The sequence below is a fragment of the Schistocerca gregaria genome, chromosome 6, assembly GCF_023897955.1.
Source record: "Schistocerca gregaria isolate iqSchGreg1 chromosome 6, iqSchGreg1.2, whole genome shotgun sequence".
NCBI classification, from domain to species: Eukaryota; Metazoa; Arthropoda; class Insecta; order Orthoptera; family Acrididae; genus Schistocerca; species Schistocerca gregaria.
The window spans coordinates 142,344,508-142,365,898 of NC_064925.1; the positions used below are offsets into that span (position 1 = coordinate 142,344,508).

The 21,391-nt window shown below is 41.7% G+C and overlaps 1 protein-coding gene across 2 annotated transcripts in view; it reads right to left on the bottom strand.

The window, feature by feature from the left end:
- LOC126278665 (cuticle protein 64-like) overlaps nucleotides 1-19,895 on the bottom strand; it is a 69,088-nt gene extending 49,193 nt beyond the window's left edge. Inside the window, exons 1-2 of one of the 2 annotated variants that reach the window (XM_049978901.1) lie at nucleotides 19,837-19,895; nucleotides 12,101-12,418 (exon numbers count right to left, since the gene is read on the bottom strand). In XM_049978901.1, the coding sequence (XP_049834858.1) occupies nucleotides 12,179-12,418; nucleotides 19,837-19,848 (252 nt within the window). In that variant the 5' untranslated portion in view covers nucleotides 19,849-19,895 and the 3' untranslated portion in view covers nucleotides 12,101-12,178. Of the gene's footprint in view, nucleotides 1-12,100; nucleotides 12,419-19,836 lie in introns of those variants that run through there. The other variant, XM_049978903.1, reaches the window with a different exon arrangement.
- Between the last annotated feature and the right edge of the window lie 1,496 nt (nucleotides 19,896-21,391).

Consider the following 21,391-nt stretch of genomic DNA (forward strand, 5'->3'; position numbering starts at 1 on the left):
AGACTGCCACTGTAGCGGAAACTGGTGTCGTAAATATTTCGGTAAGACAATTAAGTGACCACCTGCACGTAATGCGTCGTGGGCATCCAGCTGCACGACAACCACCTGACAAAAGAAAGCCATTAGTTTGTGCCTTTCAGAGACACAGGTACAAAAAAAAAGGGAGGCCATTATCCTCGCTATTGACATTCCTTTGTAGAAAGCACCGCAAATACGATACGCTCATTACTGAGAAAGATACTTACGTCTGACACCTGATTATAACAAACGTCTTTCTACGAGAGTTGAGAGAATTTGTACTAACTTATTAAATGTCACATGACTATTGAATGATATTTTTATGCTTTGCCTTTCATAGTTGCTTGTTTCATTTGATATCTGTTTTCCAGCATTGGTTTTATAAAATAAAAGTAAATGCATTTGCTAATGTGAAAAGTTTCTGTCAACAGATCTGTTAAATAATAATTTTATGATCCACATTCTTAAAAAAAAGGAGCACTTGGAAAGGAAAGAACAATAAGAAGGGACTAGTAACAGGAACTGCATACATAATTTTCTTTTCAAGTATTTGGTAATTTATTTAATAGAATAAGTTGTGGTGCACCACTTTAATTACATAGTCATTAAGATGTGATTATAACTTTCCCTTATCTGCATTGTTGTCTTTAGTGTACTATTTTTTCTGCTTGTGGGTTTGTCATGTTTACGTATAAGTTATTACATTTACTGCTGCTTGCTATGCTTACTTGCATTTTTTTATTCATTGCTGTTTGTGTTAATCGTTTTGTGCTGCTGCATTGCGTCGTCCCTTAGTTTAGCATCTGAGCTCAGTAGATTTTAAGTTAGCTTAAGAGGGGGTAGAATATATAAGAAACCAACTATGATGAATTGGAAGAGAAGCATTGAGAAGCTAAATGAAAATGATTTAAAGTAGGCTGTTTAGGTTTTCTTATTGGTAACGCCACATAGCGCTCGGTATGAAAAAATCACTGGCTGTGCCGTGTGCAGTCTGTGTTTAGTCTGCATTGTTGTCTGCCATTGTAGTGTTGGGCAGCGGCAGCTGGATGCTAACAGCGCGTAGTGTTGCGCAGTTGGAGGTGAGCCGCCAGCAGTGGTGGACGTGGGGAGAGAGATGGCGGAGTTTTGAAATTTGTAAGAATTGGTGTCATGAACTGCTATATATATTATGACTAGTGAGGTAAATACATTGTTTGTTCTCTATTAAAATCTTTCATTTGCTAACTATGCCTATTAGTAGTTAGTGACTTCCGTAGTTTGAATCTTTTAGTTAGCTGGCAGTAGTGGCGCTTGCTGTATTGCAGTAGTTCGAGTAACGAAGATTTTTGTGAGGTAAGTGATTTGTGAAACATATAGATTAGTGTTAGTCAGGGCCATTCTGTTGTAGGGATTACTGAAAGTCAGATTGCGTTGCGCTAAAAAATATTGTGTGTCAGTTTAAGCACAGTCTTGTATAAATTTTTCTAAGGGGACGTTTCACCGTCAGGCTGCTGCTGCTACCAGGACAGGACCGACCTCAAACTCGCGCCCTTCTGGATGCTTTGCCACAAATTGCCGCTAGCGGTGCTTGCCAGATGGCAACAAACGCCGGCTGTTGACGGTTGCAGCGCTGCTGCGCGTCCTACAGCGTACGTCTCGCCTGGACCCTGGTACGCCAGGTGGGAAGGGAACGTGGCCCTTAGATTCGAGTGGAATCGAGCCCCTCCTGGACCCACTGCAGACTGCTGTCACTTCCCTCTTTCAGGCAGACTGTGCGACCTCCGGGCTCCATGCTGCCATCCCGTCCCGTCCCGGTGTTGTGTCCCCAAGGTGGAATAGAAAACAGAACACAAGTTTATGCAGAACACTTGTAGCATTGCTGCCAGACTGGCCCCTATAAGCGTAGACCAGCACACGCCCATCCCGATGCTCGACTGATCTGGCACACTCTGTCCCAAGCAAAAATTGTCCGTCTAATTATGGCAGGGATAAATTCCTACACGTCAGCCACTTACAAATCTTCACTCTTCGCACTGGCCTACTGCCCTGCCTCATACATCGCAATAACTTGAAGCAATGTTGCAGTTTCCTGCTTCATTTTCGCTCCACTCAAAACAAATTGTTCGTGCAATACTGCCATGGCAGCTTTGCGCCCACGAGTGCCATGTTTACTTTGCCTGGCCCTCTGGATGTTGACTGTTGCCACACTTTGCCAGAGGCCCCAGATTTCATCGCCCAACCGCGCCTTCATTGAATTTTGATAAAATTTTCCTTTCCCTTTACTAGGACTGACCCTAGCACAGCAGCAGCACACAATGCTACATAATGTGTTCTTGTTCTTCAACATTTTGTGTTTTCTTCAGCCGAATTCGGGGACCATACCTTGGGTACGAAAAACACCACCATGTCGTAACACCAACTCTTTTGTAAGTCTCTTTTAGCACCAAATATGATGGCAGGTAACGTTCTCCAGGAATTCACCAAACTCAGAATCTTCCATTGGATTGTCATCGGCTAGACCGTCATTTGTCACTCCCAACCACTCGTATCCAGTCAGCAACTATCCATTGGCGTGGCGCTGCACCATCTCAAATGTACGAGTAGCTTAGCGCTGTCTACAGAAATATGTGGCGTATGAGCAGCTGCTCGATCATTGTGCCCCACAGTTGTCAACTCCCCGCACACAGTCATTGTAGTAGCTGGAATGTCGCAAACATGTTCGAACTCACAAGTTATTCCTTGTAATAATTTCATACGACTTTTCACAACCACCCTCTGCAATTCTCGACTGTCTGTCCTTGCTCGTCAGTTTATGACAGCTACCTGGGGGATTATTAACTGTGGTTGTTCCTTTGTGTTTCCACTTGGCAACAGTCGATGTGTGCGTTGGACCAATTGGAAGTCGTCAACTAATAGGTGTCCACAATGTGGTTGCAGAACTGAAGCTGATACTCTATTGGAAATTGGGATACCTAGTAAGAAGTATATAGAGACCCAGGCATTACACAAAGAATTCCAGGTACAGCGACTCCATCAAGATACAGTGTTGTTGATAAGAGACCAACGAATGAACGTATAACCTCGTCAACAGTCTCGACTATCTGTATGTATAAATCAGATGAAAGAGACAAATGTGGAAGCGCTGTACATAATTCCTTCGATGTTGTGTGTGAGAGAAGAAATTTACTGTGGTGCATAGATCATAGAGTTGATGATGAGCCAGATGTGGAAATATTACGTGCACACACGTGGTGCGAAATCTAATAACAAGACAAAATAGTGTTTAGGTAGAAGAATATTTAGAAGTATGTGTACGTGTGTGTGTGGAGGGTGGGTGGACGTGTTGGAGGACGTATGTGTGTTGGCGACGCTTTATTCAGTTCATACGCTAATACCTTTGATCATAACACCATTTTACGCAATGCATAACACCATTTTACGCGATACAGAAGGTAATATCTCTGAATATGACACCAGTTCAATGAAGGTTACGTAATTTTCTTGGAAATACTGTATATCATTGAATATGATTCAGATTTTATGCAATTCGTGTGAGTGACTGTCTCATGTAATACTATGTTGACACTGGATTGAAAGGGAAAAGGTACAAGGAACGGGGAAAGAGGAACGTGAAAGGGGTAGAGTTAGACAGCACAAGTGAGTTTGTCCCGCCATCTCGGATTTTTAAATCTCCCTCTAACGCCATCTTTCATTTCCTTAAGTTCCTATCATCCTCACCTTCTATTTGTAAATGTAGCACAACCACTATTTTGCATATTAAGACTTTGGCCCACCACTGTTTTGCGTTTTATAATTTATCACCTCTGTCATCTGGGATATTTCAGCCACTGGAGCATCAACTAAGGTAGGAAACTTGAAACGTGAATCTGGTTTCTCATACATACGCTATTTCAACAGTGACGGATTACAATGTGAAATGAAGCTGGAAGCTAAGGATGTTTGCTTCAAAGTGTCCAACTGTGGGAACTGGCCAGTCGCGTGGGTGATAAAAGAATGCAGTCTTCTTGGAGTGTGTTTCCATTCTCAAAACACGTTGAGGCTGTGGACGCCCACAAAAATACAGTTTTAAAACATTTCAACAGCAACTGAAACTCGCCCATTGTCCTACCCATACTAATTTCTGCAATATGGTATGGCAGCTGCATTGCCTCTGCTTGAGTACTGAATAAATTCTGTATTAGGTAAATGTTTAAAATTTTCTAAAGTAAGAAAAAGTAATTACTGTATGTTTCAGTCAGACCTTGCAGTCCTCATGTTAATCAATCTTAACAACGTTCAGTAAACTTAAGTGCCAATATCTATCTTCAAGTAACAGTTCTTTTTTTGCTTCAATTTTTTGACATCTTTATACTTATTTTTCTCACAAAGACACCGTAGTAAAGTTCACTGAAGCGAGACTGTAAATGCAACAGCGTCAATCGTTTAAAATTGTATCTATGTCTCTCCAGGTGCGAATGCTGAATGTTTTGGCTGTACAACTTGTCTGATAAGTCTGTTCCACTGAATGGTGATCCCTTATATGTTTGTTACCACAGAAATCGGTAGTGTTTGGGTGGGAATACTCAAAATATAATTTTAGTCGGCAATTTGAGTATCAATAATGACAACAACAGAAATTACTGTTTGCATGTAAGTGTTGTTAGAGGGAACTGTATGGCAAGTACAGCCTTTTATCCTAAATAATCACGGACTCTTACTAGATATGTGCCAAATTCTTACTTTTAGTCATCAGTAATCGATACTGAAGTTATTTCCTGATATAAGTTATATATGGCGGTTATCAGTAATTGTCAGTTACGTTTACAAATCCTTACAAAATAATTAGGTATACGGTAAGATATGTCTATATCAAGTATCTTTTTGTGCTGTATATATCACAGGAATAGTTACTGAATGTATTAGCGAATAGTAGGGATGTCTGTTGACCTGTATGATGAGCCTAGTTGAATAGTATTACAGGAATTTTCGAATATTCATGTCTCAAATCCTATAGATGTTTGAAATATGTGTGTCACTACATAATCCAAAATTTTCTTCTGAAAACTGTAAGGAGAAATGTCAATGGACTGTTAAAAGTACAATTTTAAAGAACAGTTTTGGCCACTGCAGTGACAATGGTGCCCTAACAACGGTGAAATAAAGATTGTAACCAGATTATTATGGTTTTCATGAAATCAACAGCAGGTGTTCTTTAAGAACAGGGTATCGGAAACATTGTGAAATAAATCCATATTAGCCTGATCTTCAGTTTCTTCCTGTTTTCACGAATAGCTTGTAGAACAGAAATAAGAAATGCCAAATCTTCTAGACTTGTTATATCTGTAGAGCAGTAAATGGTATCTAGCAGATGTATTGATCCAGCAGTAGCTGGTAGGTAAAGTCTATTTATGCACCATTACACCTGTGATTGTGCCTGCAAAGAACAGGATACTTTTTACTCTTAACGTGGGAAAACGCCGAGAAATCCGAATTGTATAATCATCTGCATTTATTTACTCATCACTACTGAGTTGCATACAATAGTTCCTAGGCAAATACAACCATGTATTCTAAAACAGAAAAATCATTTTACAATACAGATTAACAGTGACTGCATTAATGACCAGAAGTTTTACAGATGTCAGAGTGCGTGTAACACTCGCCGTAGTTCATATTATTAATAACATGTAAGCATCGTGTGGGGCTGATGAGGAAATCATTAACTGAGTAGATGGAGATGGACTCCAATAAATTCCTTGGAGTTTTATTCTATTGAACTTTATTAGTGTTTAACCTTCGTATGTCTCACAAGTTATTGGAAATGTGTGTTGCTTTCTAAATCAAAGTAATTAACCTGAGAATCCCATACGTTTAGTAACAGCTATGGAATACCTTAGCAACATTGTACACATCTCTTAATAAGGTATCAATTACTCTTAATATTATATGCTCCTGATCACATCTGGTTCTGCCAGGCTTCTCTTTCATTGTGCGCCAGACTGTCTTCATTTAGTTATCTAGTGAGATTATATTTCGCTCATAATGCTTTTTCTTTGATGTTCTTATTACTACCTTTAATACTTTGTAGAATGTCTTATAATGAGTTATACCAACAAATAACTGTGCTGTTATAACGGGCAGAAGGGGTTGCCTTTCTGTCTTACGTTATACATTTACTTCTTTAGTAATCCACGGCTTCGTTGTAGACTCTGATTTAATCCAGGTTAGTTTTGGCGAAAATAGTTTTCAAATAATTTAAGAGCATTATTGATCAAAGTAGTCTTTTCACGCCATGAAAACTGTATTTTTGAGGAGTTTGATAACATACAATCAATTTTAGGCTTACTGGCTCTCCTATTGAACTCAGATTTAGTGGATTTTGCATCCTGTTTAATACTCATATTAACATTCAACAAAAGGAACTGCGAGGGCAGAGACTATTGGCTATGTAATATAATTTAGTCCATTAGACTTTTAAATATAGATATTATCAATGGCTGTTTTTTGAGCAATTTTCTAACCTAGTTGAAAAGTTTTCATTCGGTTTGAACTTAAATGATAGTATTAGCGATTTTAATAAATTCTTATTTGGGGAGTTTTTAGAAAATCTACATTAAAATCGTCATTAAACTATACTCATCTATTTCACTGTTTATTCGGCCAATAGAGGACAAAGGTGATTATGAACACATTAAATTTGCATGCAGTTGTTTGGTACACACGTACTGTTGTGAACAAAATTGTGAAATTATATTTCTGTTGCACAAGCTTCCACATACAGTCCAATACGAAATTTATGATGGTGTCTGGTGAATGTCACAACTCCTCGTTTCTCCATTTCTGCTGAAGTGAGATGCTAACATAATTTCGGTACCACTTAATCTACGCATTATACAGAGGGGTCCAAAAAAATGTATCCACTGTTTAAAAGTCCATAACTCGCAAACTAATTGACGGAGTTGTCTTATTTTTGGTGAAAGTGTAGCTTAAAGTGCAACTTAAAGATATCGCTGTAGGGTTTCGAAATGGTCACCATTAACATCCACACACAAACGATGTCGCCGAACTGCAGCACGAACTACTGACTGCAAAGTGTTCAGTTGGATATTTGCACATGAATGTACGGTGGATTCTCGAAGTTCATCCAGTGTGCGTGGCTTTTGTCGATAATCGACGTCCTTTAGTGTTCCCCACAGGTTAAAGTCCAGAGGAGTTAGGTCTGGGGAACGTGGTGGATACTCCACAGCACCTCTACGGCCTATTTATCTTCCTGGTAGATGTTCGTCGAGATACGCCCTAACACGATTTTGGTAGTGGGCTGGGGCACCGTCTTGTTGAAAGTAAACTCTTCCGTCCCCATACAAGTCTCGGATGGCAGGTAAAATGGATGTCTGAAGCTTCTGAAGGTTCACCTCACCGGTAACTGTGCCGTCAAAGAAGAATGGCCCAATCAAGCCCCGGTAAGACAACCCACACCACACATTTACTCCTGACAAATTCACGGCTTTGTCTACATGAACGTTCGGATTTTCGGCGCCCCAGTAGATGCAATTGTGGCGATTTATTGTACCATTGAGTTTGAACGGTGCCTCATCAGACCACACAATCATCTCTGAAAATTTTTCAACATTGCGCACCACGTTAGTAAACCACTCGCTGTACTCAGTTCTACTATCTGGGTCGTCCTCGTCCATTGTACGTAGCAATCGTGCGATGTAGCACTTCCACTCTGCTGTCTTCAAAATTTGCCGAACACTTGAGCGACTCACTCCTGTTTTATGGGCGTACTGTCTCACAGACAACTGTGGTGAGCGAGTGATTTGTGTTCTAACACACGACGGGAGTCAGCTGAGCTTGTTACTGTTACAGGCCGTCCAGATCGTTGTTTGTGTGCATCTTTAACACAGCCTTCGGCTTCAAATTTGTCTCGAATGCGACGAATCGTTAAACGTGTTGATGGCTCTGTTTGGCACTCATTTCGCCATTGCCTTTGAACCTTATTAATGTTTTCGTACTTAAAATACCACATCAAAACTGACTTCCTTTTATCAAATGTAAGCCTTGCGAAAGCCACGTTTACTCAAGTAACTAGGTGCAACTAAGAACATAGCTCTGTCTATCTGGTGACTGTCATCTGACAAAACAAGACAACGAAATACAATGCTTGTGTGGCGATTGCCGGAAATACAAACTATTGCACTACCAAAGATGAGACAACTCTTTCACTTAGTTTGCCAGTTATGGACTATTAAACAGTGGATACATTTTTTGGACCCCTCTGTATATCAGTATTCAATAAATGACTGAAAGAAGTAGGAATGTGTAACAATAAATATATTTTAACAGTCTATATCGTCTTTGCAACAAATAGTCACCGAAAATGAGCCATTTACGTTAAGAGCCAAATGTGGAACGTAAGTTGACAAAATCAGTAACTACACAATCCACTAGCAACACATGCAAAGACCTAAATCGTAGGAGTTGATTCTGGAACTCAATGCATAATGCTTCGGATTCTGTGAGCAAGACATGCTGTCGTAACTAGCTTGGAGTTGACGAAAAAAACAAATGCTCTGAACTCTCGTAATATCACGCATGTATCCAAACTCTCATCAGTGCAAATCACCACAAGTTCACAACGCGGGATTAACGAATAATAGCCATCGCGATTTTAAAAATCAGCATAAACTAACTGCAACACTTAGCGTATTAGCAACCACTCCGAATATCTCGAACAGCCTTGCCCAAAATTACGGACTACCGCTGCTGCCACAGAGCTGCATCTGCCTCAGACGTCCTCAGTTGTATGCCGGATGTATTCCACTCTCTGTCTTCCTCTACAGTGTTTACTGTCTACAGCTCCCTCTCTCCGTGGACTTTGTACCTCGATGTCTTAACAGATATCCTGCCATTCTCCAAATATTTCTTTTTTCTCCGGATCAGCGCAGAACCTCGTCATTTCTTTCCTATCATTCCACTTAATTTTCAACGGTCGTCTGTACAACCACATCTCAAACACTTCATATCTCTTCTGTTCAAGTTTTCCTACAGTCCATGTTTCATTACCATACAGAATGATGTCCACCAAACGTACCTTCTCAGAAATTTCTTCCTCAAATTAAGGCCTATGTTTGATACTAGTAGACTTCTCTTGGCCAGGAATGCAGTACTAGTCTGCTTTTGATGTCCTCTGTGCTCCGTCCGTCATGGGTTATTTGACTGCCTAGGTAGGGGAATTCTTAACTTCATAAACTTCGTGACAATTAAGCCTAGTGTTAAGTTTCTCGATTTTCTCATTTCTGCTACTTCTTATTCCATTCGTCTTTCTCCGATTTACTCTCAATCCATATTCTGTATTGAGTAAACTGTTCATTCCATGTAGTAGATTTTGTAATTCTTCTTCACTTTCACTGCGGATAGCAATGTTATCAGCAAATTTTATCATTGATATCATTTCACCTTGAGTTTTAATTCCACTCTTGAAATTTTGTTTTATTTCCATTAAAAATTGTTCAAATGGCTCTGAGCACTATGAGGCTTAACTTCTGTGGTCATTTATCCCCTATAACTAAGAACTAAGTAAACCTAAGTAACCTAAGGACGTCACACACAACCATGCCCGAGGCAGGATTCGATCCGGCGACCGTAGCGGTCGTACGGTGGTGGTGGTTAGTGTTTAACGTCCCGTCGACAACGAGGTCATTAGAGACGGAGCGCAAGCTCGGTTTAGGGAAGGATTGAGAAGGATATCGGCCGTGCCCTTTCAAAGGAACCATCCCGGGATTTGCCTGAAACGATTTAGGGAAATCACGGAAAACCTAAATCAGGATGGCTGGAGACGGGATTGAAGCGGTCGTACGGTTCCAGACTATAGCGCCTAGAACCGCACGGCCCCCTCCGCCTGCTTTATTTCCATCATTACGTCTTCGGTGTACAGATTGAACACTAGGGCGAATGGCTTCATGCCTGTCTTACACTCTTTTTTAATCCGAGCATATCGTTCTAGATTTTACACTTTATTATTACCTCTTGTATTATGTGTCTCTCCGTATAGGTTACCGCTATTTTCCTCAGAACATAGAGCATCTTGTACTATTTTACATAGACGAATACTCTTCCCAGGTCGACAAACCCTATGAAAGTGTTTGATTTTTCTTTAGTCTTGCTCCTATTATCAACTGCAACGCCAGGAATGCCTCTCTGGTGCCTTTACCTTGCTATGAGGGACATTCAAATGGGCTACGACGGTGTCTGTGGTTGTAACCAAGACATCACAACCACCTGCATTCCATACCTCGATGGCGTCTTGCACCGGGATAACTTTGTCTCACAAGGCAGAACCTTGCTAAACAGGCGTTAGGGCCATGATGGTAAGGACAAGTTCTTATCTTCATCACCAAATTCACCTAGTCTGAATCGGACAAAACAGAAGAGCGTGTGGAGCTGGTGCTCACGAATCAGTGGTCCGTAGTGTACGTGAATTACGTGAGCTGTGCGTAGACGGCTGGTGTTACGTGGCCTCCGCGAACCTGCGAACGATTTACCGTATCAGTTCAACGCATGAGCGCCGCTGTATTGCGTTGTGAACGTGGACCGGCGAACTGATAGACAGGTGGTCCTAATGTGTGGCCTACCAGTGTGTATTTGGCACACCGCTCGTCCACAGATTTAAAACTGTGAACCTGTATTCGTGTTTGACCAGACAAGAATGTACTGGCAGCAGTGGGTCTGTGCGGGGATCGTGGGTCCTGCTTGGGCAGCTAACTCGAAGCTTCCAAGTTCATGTCTGGGTCTGGGACAGAGTTTTAATTGGCTAAAAAATTTCAGATCAGCACCCACCCAACTGCAGATCAAGATTTAATCGTAGAGAAAACAATTTATTTGTACAATTTACTAGAGGCTTTATCGATGGTAATGACTTCAACTGACGACTCAGTTGCGTGCTTTGGTCAATAACTAACTTTTTCTGGATGCTCAATCCATGTGACCTAACACTTTTTCTTTAACCACAGTGGACCCAAGTTCTCATTAAGTGAGAGTCTTTTATAGGACGATACGACTAGCAGATTTGTATCCATCACAGAGTTATGTTAGATTTGTACTCGATCAATGCAGTAATTACGGCTGGTCGCTGAACACTTGGGTACTGCGAACTTATCTATTTTCGTTTCTTTATTCAAGGTATAGTTGTTCCTGGATAATGTTAATTGCTAATCGTATTTCTGTGTGATTATGTGATTTACTTTGAGTTTGTGATTGACTGGTAGTTGCACATGAGTTCAACGAGACTTATAATTTGGTAGAATTTATCGTGCTGTTTTCTTTAATACTTTTGCTCTTCCCATTTTTGTTCTGGCGTGATTGCGAAGATGTGATTACATGTGATTTTATGATTCACGGCTGGACTATTTCACACAAACTGTATGTTCTTGAATTGCGAACCACAGTATATATAATAGGTTATTGACCATGTTATAGGCGGGAACCATGGCTCCTTGTTGTACGAAATACAGTTTCTGATTCTAAAATACGTTACGTACTTTTGGACAGAGGGGCTCTTAATGTTAAAGTTCATACTACATAAAAATCGTTAAATCAGCAAAGTACACATTTTCTGATTCAGAACGACTGCTGTCACCCTCAGGTACCTCATCTAAAGACATATTCTAGTTTGCGGCCCTATTTTATACCCCATTTTGCACGTATTGTTGCAGTCCCAGTAAGTTCAAAGTCTAAGACCCTCTACTGTCGATATAAGAACAGCCAAGAAGGGAAACACAGTTTGACAAGGAAGTGTTCTGACTTTTCTGTTAACAGTCGCAATCAGACTCTCTCCAAAAAGGACTATTTACCTTCAGTTTAAACAAAGATCTCCAGTATAGATTCATCTTATGAGCTATAGCTGCAGTTAGACTACACTTTAAACTGCGGCGTTTTATCGGCTGTTAACAGCATAGGAGGACTTGACATGAACAGGTTAACTTCTGGTTTACTCGAGAACAGCACTCCTTCATTATTGTAGCTCTTGGTCATACGAAAGCACGATATTATAGCACGCTACAATGGTGTTTTAAGGGGGAAAATGACAAAGAAACTCAGTATGTTATATTACAAAAAGGAGCTTTAATGAGGCCACAGCAACGAAGAAATACAATACAAGGTGGTTAGAGAGGAAGGCACATCAGCCGTGCACCAGCCTTCCGTGGACACCGCCCAGGTAGCCATATCCGTAACCGATGGCGGGTCCGGCGACAACTGCAGGGGCAGCGACGGCGGCGACTGCGGGGGCGGCGACCACAGCGGGGGCGGCGACGGCGGGGGCGGCTAGCAGTCCGGCCCCCAGGCCGAGGTACCCACGCTTCTCGCGCTGCAGCTCCTGCTGGCAGGACACCATCGCCACACACGCCACCAGCACGACCACCTGCAAAAGGCGACACGACGCGGCTATCACTCGCTGACACCACAACATCGCAGCTTCTCTAGTGGCCTCAGCAAAGATGCTCACTGACGGATGATAAATGTGGCGAATAATGCAAAACATTAATTGGGTTAACAAACCCTTTGGGTCGTCCCAGTGGTCTCTGGAGCCTAAATGTCATGCCAGGAGAATAGGGGCATAACGAAATCTTGAACTGGTCTAAATATTGGTTCAAACTGCTCTGGGCGCTATGGGACTTAACTTCTGAGGTCATCAGTCCCCTAGAACGTAGAGCTACTTAAACCTAAGGACATCACAGACAACCATGCCCGAGGCAGAATTCGAACCTGCGACCGTAGAGGTCGCTCGGTTCCATACTGTAGCGGATAGAACCGTTCGGCCACTCTGAACTTGTCTACTGAACCAGAACAATAGAGGAAGGGTTTGTTTCGTTTTAACATCTTATCGAGTGAAATGTCGTTCCACATTACAAGCAGCAATATGGAGGGTACTGAAATGCTAAAATTGACCAATAGAATTAAATCGGAATCCCCTTTTTTTTTAAAAAAAAAAAAAAAAAAAAAAAGAAGCGTCCTGATACTTCACTGTCGATATGTGTGATAACTACAGAAACCTAATTCGTTTTTATTTTATTTTATGTAACCACAAATGTGGCTAAGAACTATTGGAAACAGCAAACTACAGCAAAATAGCACGGCAGCAGTATAACCGTTTTCAACCACCAAGCTCATTCACTTGTTGCTCTTGCTTTATTGCAGCCCGTACATGAAATGTTGGCTTCCGTTAGCTACTGGCGAAAAACCAACAATTTCTGGTACAAATCTCGGTCTTTTCTGTGTGGAGGTATAAGGAGTATTAAACGATGCTGGCTATCTATAGCCCCAGCTTTGTGTTCATTCGATTATCTTGCAAGCTATCCTCTTATCAGATGCTGGACCAGTGCTTGCCTAGGCATCATTTGATATTGTTAATGCAGCAGTCTCTTTATGCCCTCTACAGGAGTGGACTCTCAGTGACCTTCATTTGGGCCCCAGGCCATGTTGGGATACCGGGCAATGAACATGTTGGCCGCATGGCCAAACAGGCCACCAGTAAACCATCTCTGGATATTGGCCTCCCGAAGACCGATTTGCGAACAGTCTTCAGCCGCAAAGTTTTCGCGATTTGGGACACTGAATGGCCCAACCTGACCACACCAAACAAACTCCGCGCTATCAAGGAGACGACGAATGTGTGGCGGTCATCCATGGGAGCCACTCGAAGGGAATCAGTTGTCCTTTGCCGGTTCCGCATTGGCCACATCCAGATGACGCACAGCTATTTACTGCGCCGTGAGGACCCGCCTCTATGTCGCTGCTGGTGGTCTTTGACGGTGCTCCACATTTTGTTGGCCTGTCCCTTTTTAACTGTGCTCAGACAGATGTTTGCCTTGCCTGCTGGGCTTCCTGCCCTTTTAACACATGACACTACCATGGAAGGCTTAGGGCTTTTATCACTTGATCTAAGTTTCTTTTTTTGTGTTGAGTCTGGCCTTTGGCCTACGATTTTAGACTGGGTTTTTTGGTATGTTTCTAGGTGGTTGGCTTTTCCTTTTTTATCTCTGTCATCGGCCAACAACTGTCACACTCTGTGTGATTTTTAATTCCTTTTGTCTGGTCTCTGTCTGAGTCTTTCTTGTCATGTGTCGTCTCTTGTCATAACCATTGTTCGTTTTTATTCTTTGCGGGTCCCTTCAATCTCACAAACCAATCAATCAATCATCCGATGCTGGAAGACACCCTGATACAAAAACTTATAGAGATAGAGTTTTATCTCAATGTGCTTAGAATTACCACAGGCTTCACGGTATGAGTGAAAGAGACTAGGCAACGGAAACTGTGTAAATAAAATTTCGTCACTGCGACGATATTTGAGTCACTAGGAACTTAACCTCTTTTTCAATGAAGACGATTGAAACGGCCCAGCTGTCTATCGTGTATACTCCCTATGCTATGTTTGCCAGACTTATTGTTCCAATGTGAACACCACCACAGCTTTAATTTTAATTACAACGGAACACAATATATTTCAACGGACAGCAAGCAACACAGTCCATCACTCTACTGCAAATTTTTCTGTGCATTTGGTGTACAATGCATTTGAAGTAGACATTCTCTACTCTCGTGTATTCCGTTTATAATTTGAGATGAGTGCTGCACCGAAATTTTCGAAGGCGTTACTTTAAATATATCTCAAAGAAAAATGAGCGCTTTAGTGTTGAAATTTATACGAAAAATAAACTTTCCTGTTTGATTTGTATGGGTAAAATTAATTTTTTTCCCGCATTAGAGAGAAAACATATACTTTTATCGCTGTGTCATTCTTCACCGTACAACTGTTACTATATTGATAACAATGAACTCAATAGATTCTTACTATGTGCTTGCTAATGTCCTCGTGAATCTATAATTTTCTGCAGAATTCAGCTATTTCTTATTTATATCACGCATACTACGAGTATGTTTACATCTGTTCTGTTAACTGATCGCCAGTCTGTAACATAACCATGTTTTTGATAGTGGTATGAGCAAATACGTTTCCAGTGCAGTCTTATTAAGGGTATTGTTCAGCGTTTCAGCAAGCAAATACTTTGCATCCATGTATCGTGAAAGGAGAGGTGAAACAGCTGAAATACATTTTTTTTTATTTGAGAAAACAGTTTTAATGCCTGAACCACACATTTTTCCTTTCTTTATACAACTGAACACGATAACTAGTTTCGGCTGATTTGCACAACCATCTTCAAATCGCCCAAACGGCAGAAATGCGGTGAATATGCAGTAAAAACTATCATCGTTAGCTGTAATCGTGCAATTACACACATTCGTATTATGGACCAACGAAACTATGACATTATGTAGTTACAAACTTATAGTGACATAGCCAGTTCGCAAACCATAATCTTGCAAGATGACAGCAATGACGAATGAGAAAATACAGTTGCGTTAGTAAAAGTTGCATCAGGAACCCATTATTTGCAATTGTACAGCAGATGTTATAGTGAGGTATGAAATAGTCATTTTCATAAAATTTTCGACGGCCGGTGTGGCCATCCGGTTCTAGGCGCTTCAACGTGGAACCGCGCGACCGCTACGCTCTCAGGTTCGAATCCTGCCTCGGGCATGGATGTGTCTGATGTCCTTAGGTTAGTTAGGTTTAAGTTGTTCTAAGTTCTAGGGGACTGATGACCACAGATGTAAAGTCCCATAGCGCTCAGAGCCATTTAAACCATTTGAACCGTAAAATTTTCACAAGTTCGAGAATAAAAGTCAAATGCCAGAAGGGCACCCACGTCCATACATTGAGTTGGGTCACTCCTTCGTAAGCCAGGCCATGGAATAGCAGACAAGTGTAACCTTTGCATGTACTATTCTCACTACAATATCTGCTGTACAATTGCAAAAAGTAGGAATTTGATGAAATTTTTACTAATGCAGCTGGTCATTTCTCCGTTATGGATTACGACCTGGCTCGTTCTCGATGAAGTTTGTAACTACATACGTCATAGCGTTGTTGGCGCACAATACGAATACATGTAACTCCAAGACTACAGCCAATGACGATACTTATACTGCATATTCACCGCTTTTTATGATTTGGACCAAGTGAAGATGGTTGCAGGAAACAACCGGAACTAGTTATCGTGCTTTATTTGTGTAACGAAAGAAAAGTGCTGTCCAAGGGTTAACGTTTCTTTTTTAAAATTAAAAAAGTTTTGATTTAATAAATTACTCTAAGACCACCGGCTCTCCCTGATTTCACTAACAATTTCACTAAAAACACTATTTTATAGGTGTTTACATAAACATCCTACGGACACATTCAACTAAAGATTATGCACTGGATAGCCCGCGATGAAGTGATTTAATCCGAAACCGATTACACTCCCAAACGAGCCAGAGCCTCAAACACTCATGTGCACTGACGAGTATTTCACAGTGATCCTACGAGCACAACAGCAGTCGTTTCCCTCCGCTTTTAGTACGCAGCAATCCCATTAGTCTGCTTAATTTGGTCACCAGCTACTGAATGAAGTACATCGAGACAGTTTAGTATATCATGTGAAATATGAAATATAACACATGAAATGTAGCTTCGCGGTAAGGCACTTTTAATTAAAATACTCTGCAGAGTGGCAATGACTGTTAGCATTACCTCCACTGAATGCATCTGTAGTGAAACTCAAAGTTTCTATTTTTAACTTATAGGCTAATGCTGTTAGAAACTTTTTAGACGTCAAAATTTTTAAAATCGTTTTTGTACTTCATTATCTTCTGTATGTTTATGCTACCCTGCACTAGGAGCTACAATAATACCAGAACAGTAGTCGATATCTTATTTCGTTTCTCGCTGTAATTAGCTGCTATGAGGCAATTTCTCCGTACCATGCGGTTGTTGTACACTTAAAGATGAAAGACCGTGAATAGGTCATTCATCAGGAACAAAGGTAACTGCATTATCACGTAGCAGTTTCGTTTAAGAATCTGTTCCGAGACATTCAGTTTCTCCGTAGGTCACTACGAAATCTAAAAACTAGACTCCCGTATAAACTCTGAAATACCAATCGTAAGACTGACGGTCATCAATAATAAAAAATGTGGCAGCAGTTAGTTAAAACAAGCCAGGAAACACAGGCAACTAAGAAAGCAGAGCATTCGGCCTCCACATATGTAGTATAAATCGTTTTCAGTGTGCTCGCCCGATGCTGCGTTCCGGGATCGGATCCCACTTTCTTACACAACTAATCACGGCGTACTTACTGTAAACCTCACGCTAAACTAAACTGCGTAATTATCTAGGAAGGCGAGCACAATGATTTAGTGACGTTTCTACCTGGAAATCACACCACTTTCATCGAGTAAAGTACCACAGATGTTAATGGGCTTGAACTTTCATACTTTGCCTCTGTCTGATTCTCTTGGCTTAGCTTCACGTACATGATGAGAATGTTTCTGTGTATCCGACAACAGTTTAATTTCTAATCCATGCTTACCCAATTCAGATTAATGATCCATCTCCACAGTTCCTAAAAATAAATAAATAAGACTATGATGCCTTTCTTGCCTACTAGGGATTGGTTATCTCAAGCGAAAATTAATCCAAATATCAAAGTCGTTACCTCCTGATTTCATTCTGTGTTTCGTGCATGTTATCGAAATGTGGGATGTATTGTTAGGCATGGTAACAATAGAATGAATCGAGGCTAGGGCTTTAATTCTCGCTCAGTCTTTTTATTTTGGTTTCTTCAATTTCCTTTATTGTGAAACCTCATCTGTTTCCTAAAAAAATATAACAATGTTTCCACAAGAGACTTAAAAGGAATAATTGTTCGTCATGTACAAGTCTCGATTAACGGAAAAAATACAGAAAAATGAGCAGTGCGGTAATGTAACTTAAATGATCAAGAGATGCTATGGAATCAGTTAGAAGAAATGCTAGATGTAACGAAGAAATTCAGAGTACTCACTCAAGCTCCAATTAGGAAACATGTTAATTCCTCCAGCATACATATTGGAAGAATAGTAATTAAAAGTTTGGCTTACAAAAAGTTGATACTGACCATGTTTCTTGCCACGCGCCATCCTCGATTTTAATGTAAATAATTCTATAGTCCAGTCTGATGTAGCAAACATTTCAGTTCTACCTCTGTACTGTTCCAACTACCACTACACCAATGAGAATCTGGCATTGTCAGCTGAGCGAAGCATTGTATCTGCCAATACGTAAGTAATAAACTTTGCCAGACGATAAACCCAGACTATTTTTACAATCAAGTTGACTGCATTCCTAGATGAAGTTAAGAAGATATTTTGACATTCTTAGAGACAATACTATCCCTATCATGAATTCAGGGTACCCTCGGGAATGAGGGTGGAGAATGAGCGTAGAGGAGCAGACGCAAGAAGCCTATATCGGCGTGCTAGGCAAGCTCCTAGCGGAAGTGATTTGCTATTTCCTTGCTCCGACCTGTAATAAAATGTCACGTGGTTATCTGGGTCCTATGTGCGCTGCGCTGACAACTTGTACAGTTCAAATGACTCTAAGCACTATGGGACTTCACATCTTCGGTCATCAGTACCCTAGACTTAGAACTACTTGAACCTAACTAACATCCATGCTCGAGGTAGGATTCGAATCTGCTATCGTCGCAGCTGCGCGGTTCCGGACTGAAGCGCCTAGACTGCTCGGTCACAGCGGCCGGCTATCCTACTCCTCTCTAGTGTTCCTAGGGGGCTGCCTAGCTTCACGCACCATTAGAGGGACTGATAACCATCCACGATGTCAGATGCCCTCGCTTCATGAGGAACTGCAGTGAGATTGTAATTTCATCCAGGACATTGACGCAAATACTCCATCAGCTCCCTTCCCCTTGGTGGTCAAATAGTAGCAGCGAAAATTTTTCACTACTAGGATTCGAGCAGCACTCCATAAGCGTCCATTAACGACCTCGACTACAGGGGCGTGCATACAGTTCTACACCCTATGAGAATTTCCTACTTTTATGTGACTTTTAGAGGATAGAGAATTTAAACTTCGTATTCGCTACTTGTTGCATAACGACAAATTTGCGGAAAGGAAACGACAGTGCGATACCCAACTTTTGAAAGATCCGTTGCAGTACGATATTTTTTGGTAATGTGTTAATCTCTTTATGGCTAGATAAGCATAAGGCTTTTGCCGTACATCAAAAATCCAGCCGTTCCAATACAATCAACAAAACTCTAGGTGTATTTAAAATTATTAACAAATAATGACGGGTTTAGGGGCAATGTATAAATCCATATCATAGCTAAATTTCGACTTTTTTGATATTTTTGGCTGGGAAAAATAGAATCAACACAAATTTTCTATCGACACGAAAAACGTAGGGCTGTGGTGGTCGTCTCCAATCATGACAGAGTCGCAAGTTCGGATCTTAAACGTCAGATGGCAACTGATTTAAATCAGACTACGGTGAATTATGTGCCTTATGCTCGGTTACGGAGTACAAATGTAGATGGAGGAGACTGGGAGTGTAATATCGCCCTTAGCTAAACAACACATTCATCCCTTAAAAGGAATCTTTCATCACCATTGGTTTCCGCACCCCTCGTTGTAGGGTAACTCAAGTCCGAATGGCTCTGAGCTCTATGGGACTTAACATAGGAGGTCATCAGTCCCCTAGAACTCAGAACTACTTAAACCTAACTAACGTAAGGACATCCATTCCCGAGGCAGGATTCGAACCTAAGACCGTAGCAACATCGCCGTTCCGGTCTTAAGTGCCTAGAACAGCTCGGCCACAACGGCCGGCAACTCATGACGCTAAGTGATTTAAATCTATTGGTAATAGTTTCCTACTGAGGACGGCAGCTACTTACCAAGAACTTCATGTTGCTGTGGAGAAAATTGCTACTGTCGCAGCTGACTGTAGCAGCAGTCTGAAGGGACCCGTCTTTTATATCCGCTCTTTCTCTGGGCGGTGGTCACTGCCACAGCGGGCGACCTTCCTCGGCGACTCTATTCGCTCTTAGAACTGGTCTCTCTCTAGGTCGCGTATATCACCTACGGTCACTGGAGGCGTTCTCCTTTCACCCTACAGAAAGTCTTCCAACATTCTAAATCGAAAAAAATACTATTGGCTCTCTCATTTGTTACATTACATTTCAGGAGCCATTGGTTTCCTCACTGCGTCTTTATTAGACTTCTTTCGCTGTCAGTCAACGTAAGTATAGCTTATCTGATTTTAAGTCAGACTAGTAAATTCAAACACAACTGTCTGACGTATTATCGCACATACACTATGTGATCAAAAGTATCCGGAAACCCCCAGAAACATACGGTTTTGACATTAGGTGCATTTTGCTGCCACCTACTGCCAGGTACTCCATATCAGCGACGTCAGTAGTCATTAGACATCGTGAGAGAGCAGAATGTGGCACTCTGCGTGACTCACGGACATCGAACGTGCTCCGGTGATTGCTTGTTTCTTGCGTCTGTACGGGAGATTTCCACACTCCTAAACATCCATAGGTCAACTGATTCCGATTTGATAGTGAAGCGGAAACGTGAAGGGTCACGTACAGCACAAAAGCGTACAGGCCAGCGTCGTCTGTTGACTGACAGAGACCGCCGACATTTGAAGAGGGTCGTAACGTGTAATAGGCAGACATCTATCCAGACCATCACCCAGGAATTCGAAACTGCATCAGGATACACTGCAAGTACTATGACAGGCGGGAGGTGAGAAAACTTGGATTCCATGGTCGGGCGGCTACTCATTAGCCACAAATCACGCTGGTAAATGCCAAACGACTCCTCGCTTGGTGTAAGGAGCGTAAACATTGGGCGACTGAACAGTGGAAAAATTATGTGTGGAGTGACTTATGACGGTACAGAATGTGGTGATCCGATGGCAGGGTGTGGGTACAGCGAATGGCCGGTGAACGTCAACTGCCAGCGTGTGTAGTGCCAAAAGTAAAATTCGGATGCGGTGGTGTTAAGTGCGTTCATGTTTTTCATGGAGGGGCCTTGGACCCCTTGTTGGTTTGCGTGCTACTATCACAACAAAGGCATACACTGATGTTTAAAGCACCTTCTTGTTTCCAACTGTTCAAGAACTATTCGGGGAACATCTTACAACACGATCGAGCACTTGCTCATAATGCACGGCCTGTGGCGGAGTGGTTACACGACACTAACATCCCTGTAATGGACTGACCTCCACTGAGTCCTGACCTGAGTCCTATAAAAACCCGTGGGATGTTTTGGAACGCCGACTTCGTGTCAGACCTCACCTACCGACATCGGTATCTCTTCTCAGTGCAGCACTCCGTGAAGAATGGGCTGCCATTCCCCCAGAAACATTCCAGCACCTGACTGGACGTATACCTGCGAGAGATAGAGAAGATCCAAAGAAGAGCGGCGCGTTTCGTC